The sequence below is a fragment of the Cynocephalus volans genome, chromosome 16 (assembly GCF_027409185.1).
Source record: "Cynocephalus volans isolate mCynVol1 chromosome 16, mCynVol1.pri, whole genome shotgun sequence".
In the NCBI taxonomy this organism is placed as follows: Eukaryota; Metazoa; Chordata; class Mammalia; order Dermoptera; family Cynocephalidae; genus Cynocephalus; species Cynocephalus volans.
This window is the reverse complement of record NC_084475.1, coordinates 13808890-13827517: the sequence shown is the minus strand read 5'-3', so window position 1 is coordinate 13827517 and position 18628 is coordinate 13808890. Positions and strand designations below refer to the sequence as shown.

Here is an 18628-nt window from a genome sequence, read left to right as displayed (position 1 = left end):
GGTGTCAGCACCACGCTCTCCCAAGAGAGCTAACCGGCCATCCCTATATAGGGATCTGAACCTGTGGCCTTGGTGTTATCAGCACCGCACTCTCCCAAGTGAGCCACGGGCTGGCCCTAAAGGCCGCCTTCTGAGAGGACTCCCTCAGCATCTTACCTGAAGGAACCGTCCATCTTTATATTTAGTAACAGGCTAGCTCATGTAACGTGCTTAGAACATTGCTGGCACAAAACTAGACTGCAGTACCTGTTGCTACTGCACTAGGACGGCTACAAACTACTAATCAGACTTACTTTTCTTCTTAACATTATCACTAGCTGGCACTCTTGTTTGTTAGTTTACTGTTGATTGTTTATTATGGTCTGTCTTGGAGAATGCAAGATTTATTAGGATAGGGCACCAGGCCCTCTGGTATTGCTAGTACCTGGAACAACTCTGGTACACAGTTGGCACTTAATAAAAAGATACAGGATACTGAAGGCAGGCAGTCTTTCTAGAGAAAGTGGCAAAATTCTTCTCTTCCTAGTCAAAAGAGGGTCTTGTGAGTTCCCAATATTACCAATAATATAGGGAGTTTGGGCCCGCGATTATCCTAAATCCTTGTAAAGTGGGGTTTCTCAACCTCAGCACTGTTGACATTCGGCTGGGTCATTCTTGGTTGTGGGGGCTGTCCCTCAGCATTATAGGGTGTTTAGCAGCATGCTTGGTCTCTACCCACCAGAGATGCCACCCCCACCCCCAGCTGTGACATTCAAAAATGTCCATTGCCAAAGGTCCCCTGGGGGGACAAAATCACCCGTTTGAAAACCATTGTTCTAAATGAAAACTGTGGTCTGTAAAAGCTGCACCTTGCTAGGTGGGCTCCAATCAAATGAGCAGCTGTGGCTCACAGTGTATTACCGCGGCAGCATTTCTACTGTAATAAAGTGGTTCTCCTATTCCTTCCCCGAGTTGTGCATCAATCACATTATAAAAAGGAGGAAGACAAAGGAAAGAAAAGCAGCTGACACACTTGCATCGTGAAACACGTCTTTTATTGCTGCCGTGATTCCTCTGATGTCAGCAGGAGATGTAGAATTAGAAATAATTAAAGCATATAAACAAACAAAGAGCTGTGACTCCATGGCTCATAGCACATCCCACAGACACCAGCTGTCACTTAGGGGTGGTTGGAGGGGGTTTCTGCAGAGGCAGACCTTCTCAAAGCCTCCTCTTATCTTAGGATTCTGTCCATTTGTAGTGTCAGCCGTGACCGTGACACAGCATGACGGCTGCCTCTTTTGTGTGACAGAAAAGGTGAATTCCCAGATTCTACAGAGGGACCTGAGAACCTTAACCAGGGTGGCTCAAACAGGGCTAGGATGCTTTTTTATTCTTTCTCTTTTAAAATAAGGTTAAATGGGTTGTCAGCACCCTTGTTAAAGTGCATTGTAGAGAACACTGCGAATAGAGGGTTAGGACAATATTGATGAATTAGACAGATGAGAAGACGTGAGAGGAGAGCTTATGTATTCATTTTTAATATTTAATTGGAAAGAAATGATGAAATAAAATGTCTGAATCCTTAGGGTATCTTTCTTATTCCAGATGATCATGACAATAGAAAATAAGAAGGGGTGTGTGTGTGTGTGTGTGTGTGTGTGTGTGTGTGTGTGTGTGTGTGTGTGTGTGTGTAAAACACAGTCTGGAATACCTTTTGTGACATTTTTTCATGAAAGAGACTCAGGAAAACATTTTTCTCATTTTCTTATAAATGGATGCATTTACGTGATTCGATGATACACCTTCTTTTCTACCATATTTGACTCAAATATTTTAAATAGAAACTTCTGTTTGTTTGGAACTATTTTTGCCTGGTGCTATGGTCTGAATGTTTGTGTCCTCTCAAAATTTATATATTGAAATCCTGACCTCCAAGGTGATGGTTTAGGAGGTGGGACCTTTGGGAGGTGATTAGGTCATGAGGGTAGAGCCCTCATAAATGGGTTAGTGTCCTAATAAAAGATGCCTGAGAGAAACCCCTTGCCCCTTCCACCATGTGAGGACACAGCTAGAAGGTACCATCTGTGAACCTGGAAGTGGACCCTCACCCGGCACCAACTCTGCTGGCACCTTGATCTTGGACTTCTCAGCCTCCAGAACTCTGAGCAATACATTTCTGTTGTTTATAAATTACCTAGTATGTGGTACTTTGTTATAGCAGCCTGAACAGACTAAGACACCTGGTTTTCAAGATATATCTGCTGGTTTTGCCCATTGAGAAGATTCTCCCTCCTTTCCCTTAGCTTTGAGGTATCTGGATGAAAGTGGAGATATTTGTATAGTTGATTGAGTCACCATCTGTCTTGTTCCCGTTGATATCCTGTGCATTTGTAAGTGGTCAGCAGAGTCCCACGTGATGCCTTTGGAAGAGTTTACCGCCCCATTGCCAATTTGTGTGCTTGCTCCCAACTGGAACACAAGCTCTGTAAGAGCTGGGACTTCATCTTGTTCACTACGTATGCACAGAGTCAGCGGTCAATAAATACGTGTTCAATGAACATGCAGATCAAATGCACAACTTTGCCTGGTTAATGCCAAACAGTCGAATTAACTAGTCAAAGCCATTTCGACCCCAAATGCTCATGTGTTCTCTGCAGTTCTCACTCTTGCTTTCCTTGGAGATGCTTTCGTTTGGATCTCCTCCTCTTTTGATCTCATGAGAAACACCAAGAGGGTGAATTCCTAAACGTGTTGACCTTGGTTCCTGTACCGAGGCTGCCATCCAGGTAAACCTGCCATACAGGTTTCTTTGGACAGATCAGGAGCTAAGTCCATTGTGCCATTTGCTTGGTGGTGATGAGGTGTGCCATGGGGTTTTGATTTGTGGGCCCTGAGCTTTCTCAGTGTTTTTTCCATTTCTGGGATCAGCACTGACTCCTCAGATCTTGTTTTTTGGAACCCAGAAAGCTTGTCATCTTTCTAACGACCCAGCCTGGTCTAACAGCGGGGTCAGCTGAGGGACTGGCCCAGGGACTGGCTCAGCCCTGGGGCTCTTGATAGAGATTGGTGAGATGCCTCAGCACCTGTGAGCTGGAAGGGTCTGGGGGGGCGGGCGTGAACGTAGCAGAGGTTCTATAGTGATGTTACTGTCTCTTGTTTCAGGGTGTAGCAGAAGACCCCCAGACGGCCCTGGCACTGAACTTTGACTCTGCGTTGATGAAGAAGAAAGCTGATCCCGAGGGTCCCACGCTGCTCTTCCCTGAGAGTGAACTTTCCATCCGGATAGGTAGAGCTGGGCTTCTTTCAGGCAAGCTCCCTGCTGCAGGCGCTGAGCCAAGTCAGACAGCACAGGCTTGCGGCTGGTGGTAGGGGGAATGCCAGGGGGAATGCCAGGGGAAATGCCAGTACTCTGTCCCGTCCTCCAAATTACTCACTCCACTGTTGCATGGAACTGGACCGGCGTCTGGCCCGGAGACTTGGTTTCTCGTTTATTCTCGAAACCACCTGCTTAGTATGCAGGACGTAATGGTACCTTTTGATCATCTTTTCAAATTAGACAAGTGGACAAGGGTCACTCTGATGGGGATGGGGCTGATTTGGGTTAGGGAGTGTCAGCATTTGTCCCTTTATCTCCCCCTCTCTGACCAACACGTAATTCTCCTTTTCCTGTATGTGACTTTCATCTTTTTGATTCATCTGGGAAACTGTGGATGTTTGTCTCACTGATTCAGTTTGGAGCCAGAAAACCTAAAGACACAGACAGCAAAATCATGCCTTTTCTCATGAGTTAGAGAGCACGTGTCCCTGGAGAGGAATCCGATGGCAATTCCTTAGCCTCAGTGGGGAAAGGCACAGCTTGGGCTATTGCCCTGTGCGAAGTTGACGATGTAACGGAATACGCTGTTTTCCAACCTCAGGATCAGACTCCTCCCCTCTGTGCTCTTACGTTGATCACGGGGGTGGGGGTGGGGTGGGGTGGGGTGGGGTGGGGGTGGCATTTGGCTAAATTAAGGGCCAATTAACACGAAGAGAGTTGGATGCCTTTCTTCTCTTTTGAATTTATTTAAGCAGTCCCACATTTAATCCTGGTGGAAACCCCTGAGTGCTGTCCCACTTCCTCTGTAGGATCTGGATTAAGAAACAAAAACCACACATCTGGCGTAGAGGATGGGCACCTCCTTGCTTACACTGAGCTCAGGGAAGACAAATTGGTGACTGGTCACTGTCTGCACAGTAGTGACTTAAGGTTGAAAAGTCTTTTCACATTTCCATGCTGGCATTTTAATGGGATCTTTTCACCATCTCTAAATGACAATGATCTCGAGCCCTTGGGAAGAGCAGGTATGAAAAAGTTACAGCTGTGCCCCTCCCTCAGGGGGCACTGCAGCGGCCACATCAGTGCAGCTGTGAGGCCAGGCTGGCCTTTAGCAGTACGAGAGAGAATCACGGACTCTTTAAAATGTCAGAGCTGGAGGGGGCTTTGGGGACCACCTCATTCAACCTCCTTGTTTTTCAAGTAAGGAAACTGAACCAGGCAGTTCTTAATAATCTGAGTTCAGATCATGTCCTGCATGAATTATTCATGGAGATCTCGGATCTCTTCTCCACGTGGGTCAGTCCTCACTGCCTCCCACAACTTCCCACGTGGGATATAACCGGGAAGTAAAAACCCATCTAATGAGAACTTAATAGAGGTTTAGAATGACAATTCTGCCCCCTGCCTCCAATCACACATGCCATTTATACTCAAATTAGAATGACTTAGGTGTTGTCTTCTGTTCTTTTATTGTAGATTGCCTTTGGTGATGAGGGTGGGGCATGGTATTCGAGTCAAACTTGTCACTTTTCGTGCTGAGTCCCGGGAATACAGGGACACAGGCCTTTCTCCTGATCCTTACCAGCAGTACTGTGCTAGGGCACTTGTGTGCCCCAATGAAGACTTTACATTCCTGATTTGGAGACTTCTTTAGGATGAAAAAGTTGGCCACACTTTATTTTATTCCATTTTTTAATTTTTAAGGCCATGTCAGTGGGGTGGGGAGAGATTCAGTGCCTGTCAATCAAAGAAAGGTAAACAGTGGTAATCTCTTTGATGAACCATGTGGAGCCATGGCAAGGACAGAGCCAGGGGGAGCTGGCTCTGCAGGAGAGTCTCTGGGGCATCTGGATCTACCTGGCCAACCCAGGGTTAAGTGGTGAGCAGGGCTGTGTGGCAGGGAGATGCAATCCTGTCCCCCTGCTCAAGAAAAGGAGGCACAGCTACCCGGTTACCAAGCAACCTTAGTAGCTGTTGCTAACTGTTCAGATTCAAAGGCAAATGCAGCCCTTGGGGGAAATGGTTTGCCCAGACCTAGAGAGCCCAGCCATCTCCTGAAAGGTCACTGTTCTTCTCACCTGGACACACCTGTGGCTGTCAGGCAGCAGAAGGCTCTAGAATTGATAATGGCTATTTGATGATGGGCCTCATGCAGATTGAGCCTGAATATGCATAATTTGTACCATCTGGATTTACCCTTAAGATGGCTGTAAATGGAGCAAGGAGATTGGTTTAATGGGTATTTAGTGAATAACATCAGCCTTTAAAAAATAATATTGGCGCTGCTGTTGTAATGCCCATAATTGGCTCAGCAAGAGGAAAAGCCAGAAAAGCCACACTGTGGGAGAGAAGTTCAGCTGCTCTGAGTGGCAGCAGCAGCCTGAGCTGGGAAAAGCATTTACGAGATACTTTCCTATTTATGTCTTGGTGCCAAATGTTTTATGATACCAATTATTCTCAAGGCTGGGGATATTTTGGGACTTAGCTAGGCCAGGAGTTCTTTTAAAACTAGCAGTCTCTCTTTCTGTTTCTCTCTCTCCACATCCATCCATCCATCCATTTACCTCCAATTAGCTCTTTTTTAGTTAAAAATATAATAACGGATAAAAATAAAAGTAATTTTTCTTCCAACTTCAAATCCCTTATGGGTTCAGTCCCCCATCTCAGACACAAACATTATTTCCATTTTCTTGTGTATCCTTTCAGAAATATTACGTTTATACGTCATACTTGACCCATTGTTCTATACCTTGTGTTTTTGCTCTCGATGCATTTTGATATTTGTCTCATGGGGCACTCATAGATCCATCCATTTTTGTTATTGGCTATGACGTTACCAAATTAGCCACCTCTTGATAGCCCTTTAGATCAGTTCTGGTCTTTTGCTATTATAAAGAATATGGCAGAGAGCGTTTTAATATGTGCATCTCTGTGGACAACTATATTGTTGAGTACATTCTAGAAATTAGGCCAGGACTTCTTTACATCTGAGGTCCATGCATGGGCACCAAAGGGCTTACAAGCCTTTTGAAATTTTATGCAAAATTTGTGTACAAATTTTATGTAAAAATGTGTGGTTTTGGAAGGCAAAGGACTATAACTTTCATCACACCCTAGATAACTCCATGACCCCAATATTGATCTAGATCTTGGGCTTCTCTGCCTCAGCTCCCCCATTCAGTTGTCTAGTTGGACTTTTTTTTTCTTGCTAGTACCCTCTTTAGGCTATAAAGAGAGGGTAGTAAAAAGTGAATTTATCCATTCTTTTACTAATTGTTAACTACTCATTTCAGTATATGGTTTGCTCTGGGGGAGGAAGTTGAAACTCTTCAGTACTGAACTTTCTTCTTGTTATTATCGGTCAATTTTATTGATCTATTAGCAAATTGGATGGAGAATTTCCTATCATTTTGTGCATTGTGGAAAGAACAAGAATAGGTATTATTTTCTGGTAGAAAAAGAGGTGGACTTAATTTAGGAGATCATTTAGTTGTGAGGTGGCACCTGTGTATTTTCTGTAACCCTTTCCAAAGCTTGCTGGAGGAACAAGTGAGTGGGTACGTAAGCCTGGGAAGCATAAGCCGTAAGACACTCTGGTTAGAAACAGACTTTCTCTTAATGTCCTATCTTTTGTTACAGGAGAATTCACTTGGCAATAGTAATTGTGCCCAACCTTGCAAGGCTGACACAATCATTGAAGCTATGTTTGCACAATGAAGCTGCTGCACAGCTGGTGTCGAGTGGTTTATAGATTCTAGAACTGCAATCACTGGCCCATGAACGTGTATTTGTTTGTTTTCTACTCTAAAATCTTGAATTCCTTATTGGTTCTGCTTCTGATGTGCTGGGTGACTCTCCTGTGGAAATGGTCTTGGGGGAGATTATTTTCCTTTCTATCTCAGGGTTCCCAAGTGCCTGACCCCAGATCAGCACCTGCCGGTCTTGTCCCTTTCAGAACCATGGTGGAGTGCAGGTGTGCTTTGATGCCTTCTGCCGCCTCTAGGCAGCCTCTCTTCTCCAGGTATCATGTTGTCCTCTTTTAAACTTGACTTGGAATCGTGCCTCTCTCCTATGTTCCTTGTTAAACATCCTCCCTTAGGTGTCTCTGGGAAAAGACTTGATGGAATGACGAACACGAGATATTGACAACTGACTTCACGTTTTACGATGCTCAGGTGTTTGCATTTTAATGGGGAACAACTTCTCTAACTGAGCGGTGACCCCAATAGTGCATTTCACTCTGGTTGGGCTTTGGAGGATTATATTTCTAGGCACACGTGTGGGGTTTGGGGAGGGCAGTCAGGCGGCGTGGGATGAAATCTCATCTCAGAAGCAGCTGGTTGTCTTCGTAAGATCAGCCACGTGCGTTCAACTCCTGACTCCTAGATTTCCTTGGCACTGAAATTCCTTGGAGTAGTGTGGGCTTAGGGAAGCAAAGAGAACTTATTTAAACAGCTTCAAGTTTCCTATCACAATCATTTTTTCTTCCTAACTTCTCGTGTCTTCCTGAAGGAGATGTTCCTTTTGTCACCAATATTTCCAGTCAAATTTAGTAAACTTAAATTTGATCAAGAGTCCGATGTAGCTCCTAGGAGAAATTCTGGGTGTTTCATTATACCTGTGTCTCTAAAATAGTGTGTTTAGGGAAGTCTCTGAGATGTTATTAGTAATTTTGACTTTTTCTCGGATATTTAAAGACGAAAGAATAATGTCACAGTAATTCATGCCGATTTAATGTCTGGGGATGTGGTTTTAGTAATTAGATTTCTCTTTCTTCTGTACCTGGTTGGCTGGGGGACACGTTAGAGAGGAAGACTTTGCCTTGGCCTAATTGAGAGGGGTTGTCTAGGGACCAAAAAATAGGCAGGCCCTGGCTTCTGCTACCTCCTTTCTGGGCTATGGGGCCTGTCATCTGAGTTTCTTCTTAAAAAGGCAGGGAGGAAATAAACCAGCTGTGAAATTGTACTACACAGAAGTGTTTTGCAGAAAGAGGAAAAGCAAAGAGCTCAATAATAACTGCCAGGAGCTCTCTAGCATCACGGTTGATAAATAAAATAAGGAAAGACAGGAACGCGCACTTGAACAGGGCCCTGTGTAAGCAGCATGAGGCTGCGAGAATGTCTGAGCTAAGGAGACCGTCATCAGGTGGATACACTTTATAGGTGTTTTGCTTCTGAACAGTATTGTATTTGGCCTGACTATTGTTTAGTACTCAAATAGCACTTTTCCTGCTTACTTGCCTTTTTTGAAAAAAGGCCCCCATTTTCTGAGCTAGGCAGTCATTTCAGAGTGCATTTTCATGTGGCCTGGGCCTAGAGGCCATTGGGCACTTAACATTAGTTTGCTAGGGCTGCCATAACGAAGTGCCACAGACTGGGTGGCTTAAACAGCAGAAATTAATTTTTCCCCAGCTCTGGAGGAGGCTGGAAGTCTGAGATTAAGGTGTCACTTGGTTGGGTGGTTTCTTCCGAGGCCTCTCTCCCTGGCTTGTGGATGGCCAGTGTCTCCTTGTGTCTTCACATGGTCTTTCCTCTGTGTCTTTCCGTGTCCCAGTCTCCTTTTTTTAAAAGGACACCAATCCTACTGGAATTAGGGCCAACTCTAATGACCTCTTTTTAACTTAATTACCACTTTAAAGATCTTTTCTCCAAATACAGTTATATTCTGAGATACTGGGCACTGGAACCTCAACATGTGAATGGGGCGGGGAGTGGGGTGCGGGGTGGCAATTCAGACTGTAACAGCTCTGAACAATTTTTTGAAAAATTGTCTTCCCACAGGGTGGTAGTCAACCTAAAGGAGTACCAGGCAGCCGGAGAACTTGGTTGTCCTTGTTTCTGTCCTTTAGGTTCTCTCACTGTATTTCTGTCTTCTCACATGAGTCTCATACCTGGGTGGGCTGGGAATGCTAAGTAAGCAGGATGGAAAAGTGCTGAATGAAGTTGAAAAGTTCCTTGAGAGAGCAGCTAGGAAGAAAGTCAAAGGATGTTAAGTCTGAGCTTATGAGACTGCTGGCAGGTGTCCAGGGTGTGCTAATGATACTCAAGGGGTGGCACTGTGCTGTCCTCTTCCACCTCGGGTGACGTTTGGTGAGATTAATGTTAATACCCATTCAAATGTGTAGAATTGCTCTCTCGACTGTATTAGTTTCCTATTGCTGCCAGAACAAAATACTACAAAGTAGGTGTCTTCAAACAGCAGTAATTTATTCTCTCACCGTTACAGAGCCTGGAAGTCTGAAATCGAGGTGTGGGCCAGTCCCCGCTCTCTCTGAGGGCGTTAGGGAGGAGCGTTCTGTGCCTCTTCTAACTTCTTGTGGCTCCCAGTGCTCCTTGCTTGTAGCCTGTCACTCCAATTTCTATCCCTGTTGTGACATGGCCTTCTCCCCTGTGTGTCTGCATCTCTGTGTGTCCATGTCTGAAACTCACTCTCCTTTCTCTTATAATGACACCAACATTGGATTTAGGCTCCTCTAATCCAGTATGACCACTTTTTAAATTTGTTTTAATTTAAAAAATTTTGCTTTTAACTGCCAAATAATTATATATATTCATAGGGTACAATATGATGTGTTGATATATATATATACAGACACACACATTATGGAATGACTAAATCAAACTAATTAACATGTCCTCACTCATTTTTTTGGTGATGCGAACATTTAAAACCTACTCTTAGCAATTTTGAAATATGCATTACATCATTTTAAATTATAGTCACCGTGCTGTGCAATCGATCTCAAAAACTCATTCCTCCCACCTAGCTGAAACTTTGTACCCTTTGACCACTTCTTTACTAAATATATCTGCAAAGACCCAATTTCCAAGTAAGATCATATTCTGAGGTTCTGGGTAGACACGAATTTGGGGGGGACACTATTCAGCGCAGGACATCGACCAACCCCGTACTCTAATCCCTTCGTGCCAGGCTTCAGGAGCTGGGTTAGCCTGGAGGGGTGTGTTTGTCTTGGGAGAAAACGAGGGGAAGCCTCAGGAGGCTAATCCTGGCAGTAATAAAAGCCCATTTAATTCACCTGGAGGCCTTGGAGCAGCTGCCGGGGGTGCTTTATTTGAAATGTTCATTAAGTGTCTCCTGAGTAGTTAGGGATAGTGTCTCCTTATGCAAAATTTAACATTTGCTTGGTTAGCGGCTTCCATCATATTTATAAGAGTTCTGACACATTCATTTTAGCTCATAAGTCTATTAAGCTGGGAAATGTGCTTTTAATGTGCTTTTGGAAAACAGATCAGACAAGGGGCTTGAGCAGTTCCAGCCTCCATTAGTATATTCCTGCCAGGCTTTTATTACCCAAAGATTTAGGAGGCTTTTCCCAAAGCTGGGCAGCCTGGACTTTTTCCATATTACTTCGTTTTGGTTTTCAGATGTTATTTTTTGCAGACGCTCCTTAAGCTTGTGCTGGGAAAATACAGGAAAATGGTCGGGGCCCCTCAGACATTCAGAATCTTGCTGAGCATTTGCTGTAAATAGGTATGTGCACCCAGGTGTTCCTTGATTATTGTCTAACATAATTGCGCATGTGCAACTGAGTTATGGACTTAAGTATAAGGGATGAGTGGCTCTGATCCACAGCCCCCCCCCCAACCTCTGGAGTGCCCCCAAGGGGGTCCATGGGGAGGCTGCTACTGCTGCTGGAGGCTATTGCTGCAATGTCCCGGGGATGCCCTGAGAGGCTATTGCCGCTGCTGCTGCCGCTGCTGCTGCTGCTGAGGACTGAGCTCATGTTGTCTGCCAATGGCTCCTGGGATCTTTCCCAATTACCTAGCATGGACCTGCATGTGAGGTGTCTGGTGACCCATCCTGGCATGTGAGGGGTTTGTGACCCCCACTGTACAATGGGTTTGAGCCCTAGCCCTGACAATACAAATGGAAACTTAGTATAACTAAAATTATGAAACATGTTGGCTTTAGTTATGAAATGCCTAGCCATACAGTTAGCGTAGCTATTGCCTCACCCTGACAACTGGCATAGCTGTGTAGCTTTACAGCTTGGGATGCACAGGATAGCTTTGGGGTTAAGTATTTAGGATTCTTAGAAGTCCTTTCTATTTATTCCCTTCATCTCAACTTTTTTTCCCCCTTTTTGTCTGTTATTGAAAGTGCCTAAGGAACAGCAGCTGGTTTTGAGCCTGTGAAATTGATGCCACTTACTCAATTAGGCAGCCTTTGGAGAAGGAATGGGTTGGTGGGGAAGATGTGGCATCGGGCTTTGAACCTGTGTAATCAACAGCATCAACCGCAGCACTGGGTAGGGTGTGTGCAATCCTACCTGCAAGAAAAGGAGCCAGCGATGTGCTCATTGACCTGGCAGCTTTGTCTGCAGGTACCTCCTGCTCAACTGTCCGTCTCCTTGGATCAGAGAAAGAAAGTAGCTCTAAGTATCTGAAAACTAAATCAGTTGTCTCAAGGAAACATGATTTCGTGGGTTGCAGTTTGGAGCTGGATGTTCAGGGACTTGCCAGCAACTCTCAGCTGGTTGTCTGAAGCAGAGCTAATTCTCAGGACTCCTGACTCCTTGATTATCGCAGCTCATCCTGGGCTGGTGGAGGAGGCAGAGGCATTTCTCGAGGCTGGTAGTGGAGGGAAATGCCTGGGATGGTCTCCTACAACTCTCAGATACCAGGAGCCAGAAATCTCTGCCTGCTTCCACAAGAGATCAGGCTCACCTGGCGGTCTCACAGCATTCATCCTCAGTGGGCCTCAGAGAGCTTTACTTCAGTCAATCTCAGTCAGATTGGCTGTGTTCTCGCCAGTAGGGAAGGCCCTGTTGTACATATAAAAACAGCAGACATGTTGAGCATGTCAGATCTCCTCGGGAAAGACACGTGGGCCATTTTGTGTTGTGGTTCAGTGTAATCTACGCAAACCACTAACAATCATGTAAGTGGGTCCTGAGTTTCTTCTTGGGCTTGCCTTGCACAGTGAGACTCAGACTCCACCGATGAACCAGCTCTCCTTGTTTCTGATAGGTCTGCTGCTGCCACCACCATGCTGGCCTCAGGGGTCCTGCTCTTCTGGCTCCCCTCAGACCATGCCCTTACTGCCTTACAGTCCTGAGTCCAGCTGTTGAGTAAGATTTTATTCAAGGCTTGGAGATAAGCCAAGGAATAACAAAGACAGAAGAATATCAGTTGGCCACTGGCAAAGGCAGCCCTCAGAGGCCAGTAGCCCTCGCTAACCCCTTGGGACCCTCTGTGGGGAGATTCCCTGTCTGTCTACAGGGCTTCGTCCTCAGTTCCATGTCTTTGGTCCTACCCAGAGGTAGAGTTTGAGGTTAGTTTCTTCAGATCTTCAGACCTGCCTTCCCAGGGAGAGGCCATCTCCACCACCTGGGATAAAGAAAGTAAGGCCCACTTCCAAATCCCCATGGCCTCTCCTGGGATTTCCCTTTTTTTCCCAGAGTGATTGAAAGGGGGATTTTCTCCTGAGCTATTGCCCCCACCCATAACCTATAGCATTACCCTATGGTCGCACCAAAATAAGGAGGTCAACGTTCATTAGTTCAGCATTAGTAATAAGCCACGTGCCATGTCAAGGTCACCTCTGAAAATGGTCTCATGTGCTGCTTGATGTCAAGAGCCCTATAAAATCATACAAATTGTGAGATTCAAAACTCCATGTCCATTTTAAGAATACTCGTACAATTTTAAAAATTTTATTTTTAAATTTATATGCAGTAAAGCTCACTCTTTTGGTGTACAGTTCTATGCGTTTTAAAGAATGTGCAGAGTTGTGTAACCACCACAACAATCAGGATATAGAACAGTCCCGTCACCTCCCGAAATTCCCTTGGGCTGCCCCTTGTAGTCCAACCCTCACCTTCTCCATGTTTAATCCCTGACAATCTCTGACCTGTTCTCTGCCCCTCTAGTTTCGCCTCTTCCAGAATGCCGTCCAAATGGAATTATACGGTATGTAGCTTTTTGAGTCTAACTTCCTTCACTTGGGATCGTGCGTTTGAGAGTCCTTCGTGATGTTGCAGGTATCAATAATTTGTTCCTTTTTATGGCTGAGTAGTAGTGCGTTGTGTGGCTAATCCACAATTTGTTTATCCATTCACCAGTTGAAGGACATTTGGGTTGTTCCCTGGTTTTTGGCAATTATAAATAAAACTGCTCAGCAACATGGATGAGCTTGGAGAAAATTATAAGTGAAATAATCCAAGCACAGAGGGAAAAATACCACATGTCCTCACTCATAAGTGGGAGCTAAGAAAGAAGAAAGAAAGGAAAGAAAGACCACAGCGGTGTGCTGGACTTGCAGAGGGAGAGAACAGACCTAGGGTTGCCTGGGGGGTGGGTGGGTGGGTGGGTGGGGTTGGAGGCAGAAGGAGGAAGGTTGGAGAGAGGTTGGGTGGGGGGCACGTGAAATAATTGCAGTTTGTAGTAATGAGCATGCTGATAGTATTGATCTGATCATCACATCTTGGGCACAGGTGGTTACAGTCAGCTTTGTACCCATGAATATGCATAATCAATAAAAAACCCTGCTATATTTGCATACAGGTTTTCATGTAAGCATAAGTTTTATTTCTCCTGGGTAGGTACCCAGAAGTGTGATTACTGGGTCATGTGATAAGCATATATTTAACTTTATGGGAAACCTCCAAACTGTTTTCCAAAGTGGATGTACTGTTTTTCAGCCCCACCAGAGTTCCAGGTGGTCTGCGTTCTCACCAGCATGTGGCATTGTCAGTGCTTTGTTTTTTTACATCCTGGCCATTGTAATTGGTGTAGTGGTCTCTCATTGTTTTAATTTGAATTTCTCTAATGACTGATGCTGAGCATCTTCTCATGTGTTCATTTGCCATCTATACATCTTCTTTGGTGTCAAAATATTTTGCTTATTTTTCATCAATTTGTTTTCTTATTTAGTGTTTTGAGAATTTTTTATAGACATCCTGGGTACAAGTCTTTTGTCAGATATGTTATTTGAATTTATTTTTCTCCCAGTCTATAACTTGCCTTTTTGTTCTCTTAACAGTGCCTTTGCAGAACAAGTTTTTAATTTTGATGAGGTCCAACTTATCAATTTTTTGTTTTATGGATTGTGCTTTTGTCTAAGAATTCTTTGCCTAATCCAAGATCACAAAGATTTCCTTCTGTTTATTAATGAAAATTTTACATTTCACATTTAGTTCTATGATCCATTTTGAGTTGTTTTTTTTTTATAAGGTATCAGATAGAATTCAAGGTTCATTTATTTTATATGGATGTTCAATGGTCTTAGCACCATTTGTTGCAAAGATTATCCTTTCTACTTTGAATTGTCTTGTGCTTGCTTTTGTAAAAAGTTGACAATGGTGGTGTGGCTCTGTTTTTAGACTCTCCATTCTGCTTGATTGGTTTATGTGTCTGTCCTTTCACCAATCACACTCTCTTGATTACTGTAGCTTTATAGTTAGTTTTGAAATCAGATATTGTGTCTTCCTACTTTATTCTTCTTTTTCAGCATTGTATTAGCTTTTTTAGTTCCTTTGCCTTTACATACAAATTCTAGAATCAGCTTCGCAATATTTCCAAAAAAATCCTTGTGGGATTTTTATTGGAATTATATTGAATCTATAATTCAATTTGTAGATAATTGACATCTTAATAATATTGGGTCTTCCATTTTATGAACATGGTATATTTCTCCATTTATTTAAGTCATTTTTTGATTTTTTTTTTATCAGTGTTTTGTGGTTTTCAGCATACATACCCTACACATATGTGGTTAGGTTTATACCTATATGTATTTCATATTATGATGCTATTAATAATGATATTGTATTTTAAATTTCAATTTCTAATTGCTCATTGCTAGTGTATAAAACTATAATTAATTTTTGTGCATTAGCCTTGTATCCTGCAAACTTGCTAAACTCACTTATTAGTTCTAATAGTTTCTTGGTAGATTCCTTGGTATTTTCTATGTCATGTCTGTGAATAGTGACAGTTTTATTTCTTCCAATCTGTATGCCATTTATTTATTTTTCTTGCTTTATTGCACTGGCTAAGATTTCTAGTATAATGTTGAATAGGAGTGGTGAGAGCACATTCTTGACTTATTTCTGTAGTCAGATGCTCTACCACTGAGCTATACCCCCTCTGCTTTGCCTTATTTCTGATCTTAGGGGAAAGCATTCAGCCTTTCACCACTAAGTGTGATGTTATTTACAGGTTTTTGGTAGATGAAAAGCATGCATATTTGAAAAGCCACCATGCTTCTGAGAATTGTCACAATACAGAGATGATATAGAGTTGGAGTGGGTTATAGAATAGGCTCTGGAGTCATACTTACTGGGTTTGAATTCTGACTTGACCCTTTAGCAGCTGCTAGACATTGGTGTTTCTGGGAAGAAAGCCTAAGCAAATATGTGTAAAATGCTTAGAATAGTGCCTAGTGTATTGAATGCCCTCAGTGAACATTAGTTGTTGTTATTCTGTCTGGACAACAGTACAAATAGCTGAACAGTTGGCCTAGACTATGGAGATTTTGCTGCCCATTCTGAAAACTATGAACAGCTTTCGGGTTTGGATGTGGCTTCTCCAGTAACTAAGCATGTCTGTGTCTGCAACATCCTTAAGGTGCTCGGAGAGACATACAGCATTTACATTTGAAACATCCTGGGGACGGGGTAGCCATCCTGCAAAAGGACTGATTGCTCCTAAGGCAGAAGAGGAGGTTTCTCAGTGGAGAAAGAAATCCCTAAAGAAATTTTAAAAAGCACAAATGTGCGGTTAAGGAAAAATATACCATTAAATAGATGTGAAAAGTTACAGAGAATCGGGGTGGGTGGTGGCAGAAGACGTGTATGTGTTTGGTGGAGATCAGGGGGTAGAGCCAGAGCGTCAGAGTGGACTGTGTTCATCCTGCCCTCTTGTCACCGAGGAGATAGAGCAAGGTCATAGATCAGAGGATGAAAGTGGATGTCGTAAGCATTTGAATCATACAGTGGACTGAGCTCCCATCACTGAAAGGATTCAAGTAGAGGCTGGGTGACCAGTGTCAGGGAAGTTCCAGGGAGGCTTCTTGTGTGGTGTGCAAGTTTGAGTTGAGTAACTTGCTGAGACTGTGTTTGTACTCCTACGTTCCTCACCCATGAGCCTGCCAAGGACACCATGGGAAGGGGCAATGCACCTGCACCTGTGGCTCCCGAGCATCCTCTGTATGTCTGGCCCATAGAGGGAGGGTTCATGTGACATTAAAATCTGGGGCAGCAGATAAATGGAGAGTAGGTTCTGGTCTCAGATCTTGGAGTTCGGGAGTGGGAGCTCGGGCACAGGCTTCCAGGCACAGCGTCACAGGTGAGGAGAGGCAGTGGCAGAGGTAGCCATCTGGGGCTGCGGGAGCCTTCCCTTGGCCCGCTTAGATACCCAGCCTGCACTTTCTGCATGGTGTTACCATGGTAACAGCCCTTTTCCACAGCCCACTGGTACATCTCGACTTGGTTAACAAGATGTCTCTTTTTCATTGCATCTCATCTTTTCTCTCGGTCTCTCCCCCTCTCTTGGTCTCTGTCACATGCCTCTTTGCATCTCTCCCTCTGCATCTCTCCTTTTGTGCCTACACCCCTTTGTTTCCTTTCTCAGGTGACCTGTCTCTGTTCCTTTCTTTCTGAGGCAGGAGGGAAGTCCCCCAGCCTCTCCTTTGCTTCCAGGCATGGGCAGCTCTTTAGAGAATTCTCTTGGGCTCTGTTGGGCTCAGTGGTGCTGTTCGCAGCCCCAGTGCCGCGGTTTCTGGGTGGTGCCCGTAATTGGAAAAGCTCTTCAGAAGCACTTTCTTCTCTCTCTGTATGGAGATGCATGTGAGTAGATTCCACCCTGGGGCCCCTCCCCTCTTTCTGGAAAATTAGATCTGGGTAAAGTTCTCCTCCAGGCCTTTGCTTTGGGTTGGCTTTGCAGAGCGGAAGCCCATTAGTCTGCAGTGCTAATTAAACTCATCCAGGTGATCTGTTGTTGGGCCCCCTGTCATACATTTGGGGTGGAAGTGATGGGTGTAGACATCCATGAGCTTTGTTATGGACCATGAGCCTCTCCTTGAAGTCATCCTTCTCAGTGCCCATGTGACAATCGTTCGACCCATCCCCATCCAGCCCTACGTGATTAGAGTTATTAACCACTTCGTGTCAAACTGTGGTTGCTTCTTCTGTGTCTTTCTCAGCCGGGGCATAAAGAAGATTTGCGTTGTTAATTTTCTATTTTTGCAGGGTCTTATCATCCAACACTCCTCAACTTGAGGGTTCTTAATTGTGCTGCCCTCCTTCCCTTTGCCATTCTAGACCTGACTGGGACTGTAAAAGAACAGTAGGGATGCGGATAAAGACTCCATGCTGGCATCTGACGGGATCCTATTATCTGCCCAAGATTTCAGAGCCCATCTTTGCTAGAGATTAGATTACGCAGTCCCGTAGCTCAGCCAGTTTTCAGGACTGAGCCAGTGGAGTGAAGCATTTGCAGGCAAATGGTTAACACCAAAGCCAGGAAACAGGAGAGGCAACAACTGGAATGTAATTGAAAGGGTCTCTCAGAACTAATGAGCTGCCCTGGCTTCCCTGCCCACCTGCTTCCAGGAAGTCGTGGGGCTCCAAGAGCTTGTGCAAAATGCTGACTGCAGAGAGATACACAAAGGCAAGTTTTGATCTATGTCTTGACTGGCAGAACAGGTCATTTCAACGCAGATCCTATATTCTTAATGTCTGTTTAGGAAACTTTTCAGAAAGGGCTGCCTCTGTCTTCATTTTCTCCTGCCTCTGTCTTCATTTTCTCCCACCCTCATCTCCTATGTAATGTCCTCGCAAAGTCGGGAACATTTCAGTATCTCATTTCACTGGGGACATTGAGGCAGACAAACACATTGCCTTTCCCCGGAGGGGACTCTTCAGTACCATACATTAAACACAGAGCTTTGTCTTATTTTCTAAGCACACTGTCTTCTTCAAACCAATTGCCAATTATTTTCTCTAGTCTGTAGGGTGCTTAACAGAAATTAAATCCACAGTTTCCATGGGCTCTGAGAATCCCAGGGCACACTGGAAGGGTTTGGAGGGGAAGGGAGCCACCTGCTATGACTATTGAAAACCCTTATTCCTGTTTCCCTCCCCTGAATAAAAAGTGATGCAGCCTTAAGCTTAAAAATTGAAATTTCAATATTTGAGAAGTTTTAAATGAACTAGAAATGTTGGCTAACAGTAGGGGAGCAGGTCTTCTCAGGTCATCCTGATGCTTCTGTCTAAATGTTCTCAAGTGGCTACTCATCTCTTCCTGATTTAGGGTCCCTCACGATGACCCCCTCACCTGCCATCATCTTTTGCACATCTTCCTTGGT

General features: G+C 44.3%; 1 protein-coding gene across 1 annotated transcript in view; it reads left to right on the top strand.

Moving 5' to 3' along the window:
• The window catches only part of SLC39A11 (solute carrier family 39 member 11), a 360418-nt gene that overhangs the window by 96355 nt on the left and 245435 nt on the right, over window positions 1-18628 (top strand). The window contains exon 5 of the mRNA XM_063081195.1: window positions 3145-3268. Coding sequence (XP_062937265.1) covers window positions 3145-3268 — 124 coding nt within the window. The remainder of the gene's footprint in view (window positions 1-3144; window positions 3269-18628) is intronic.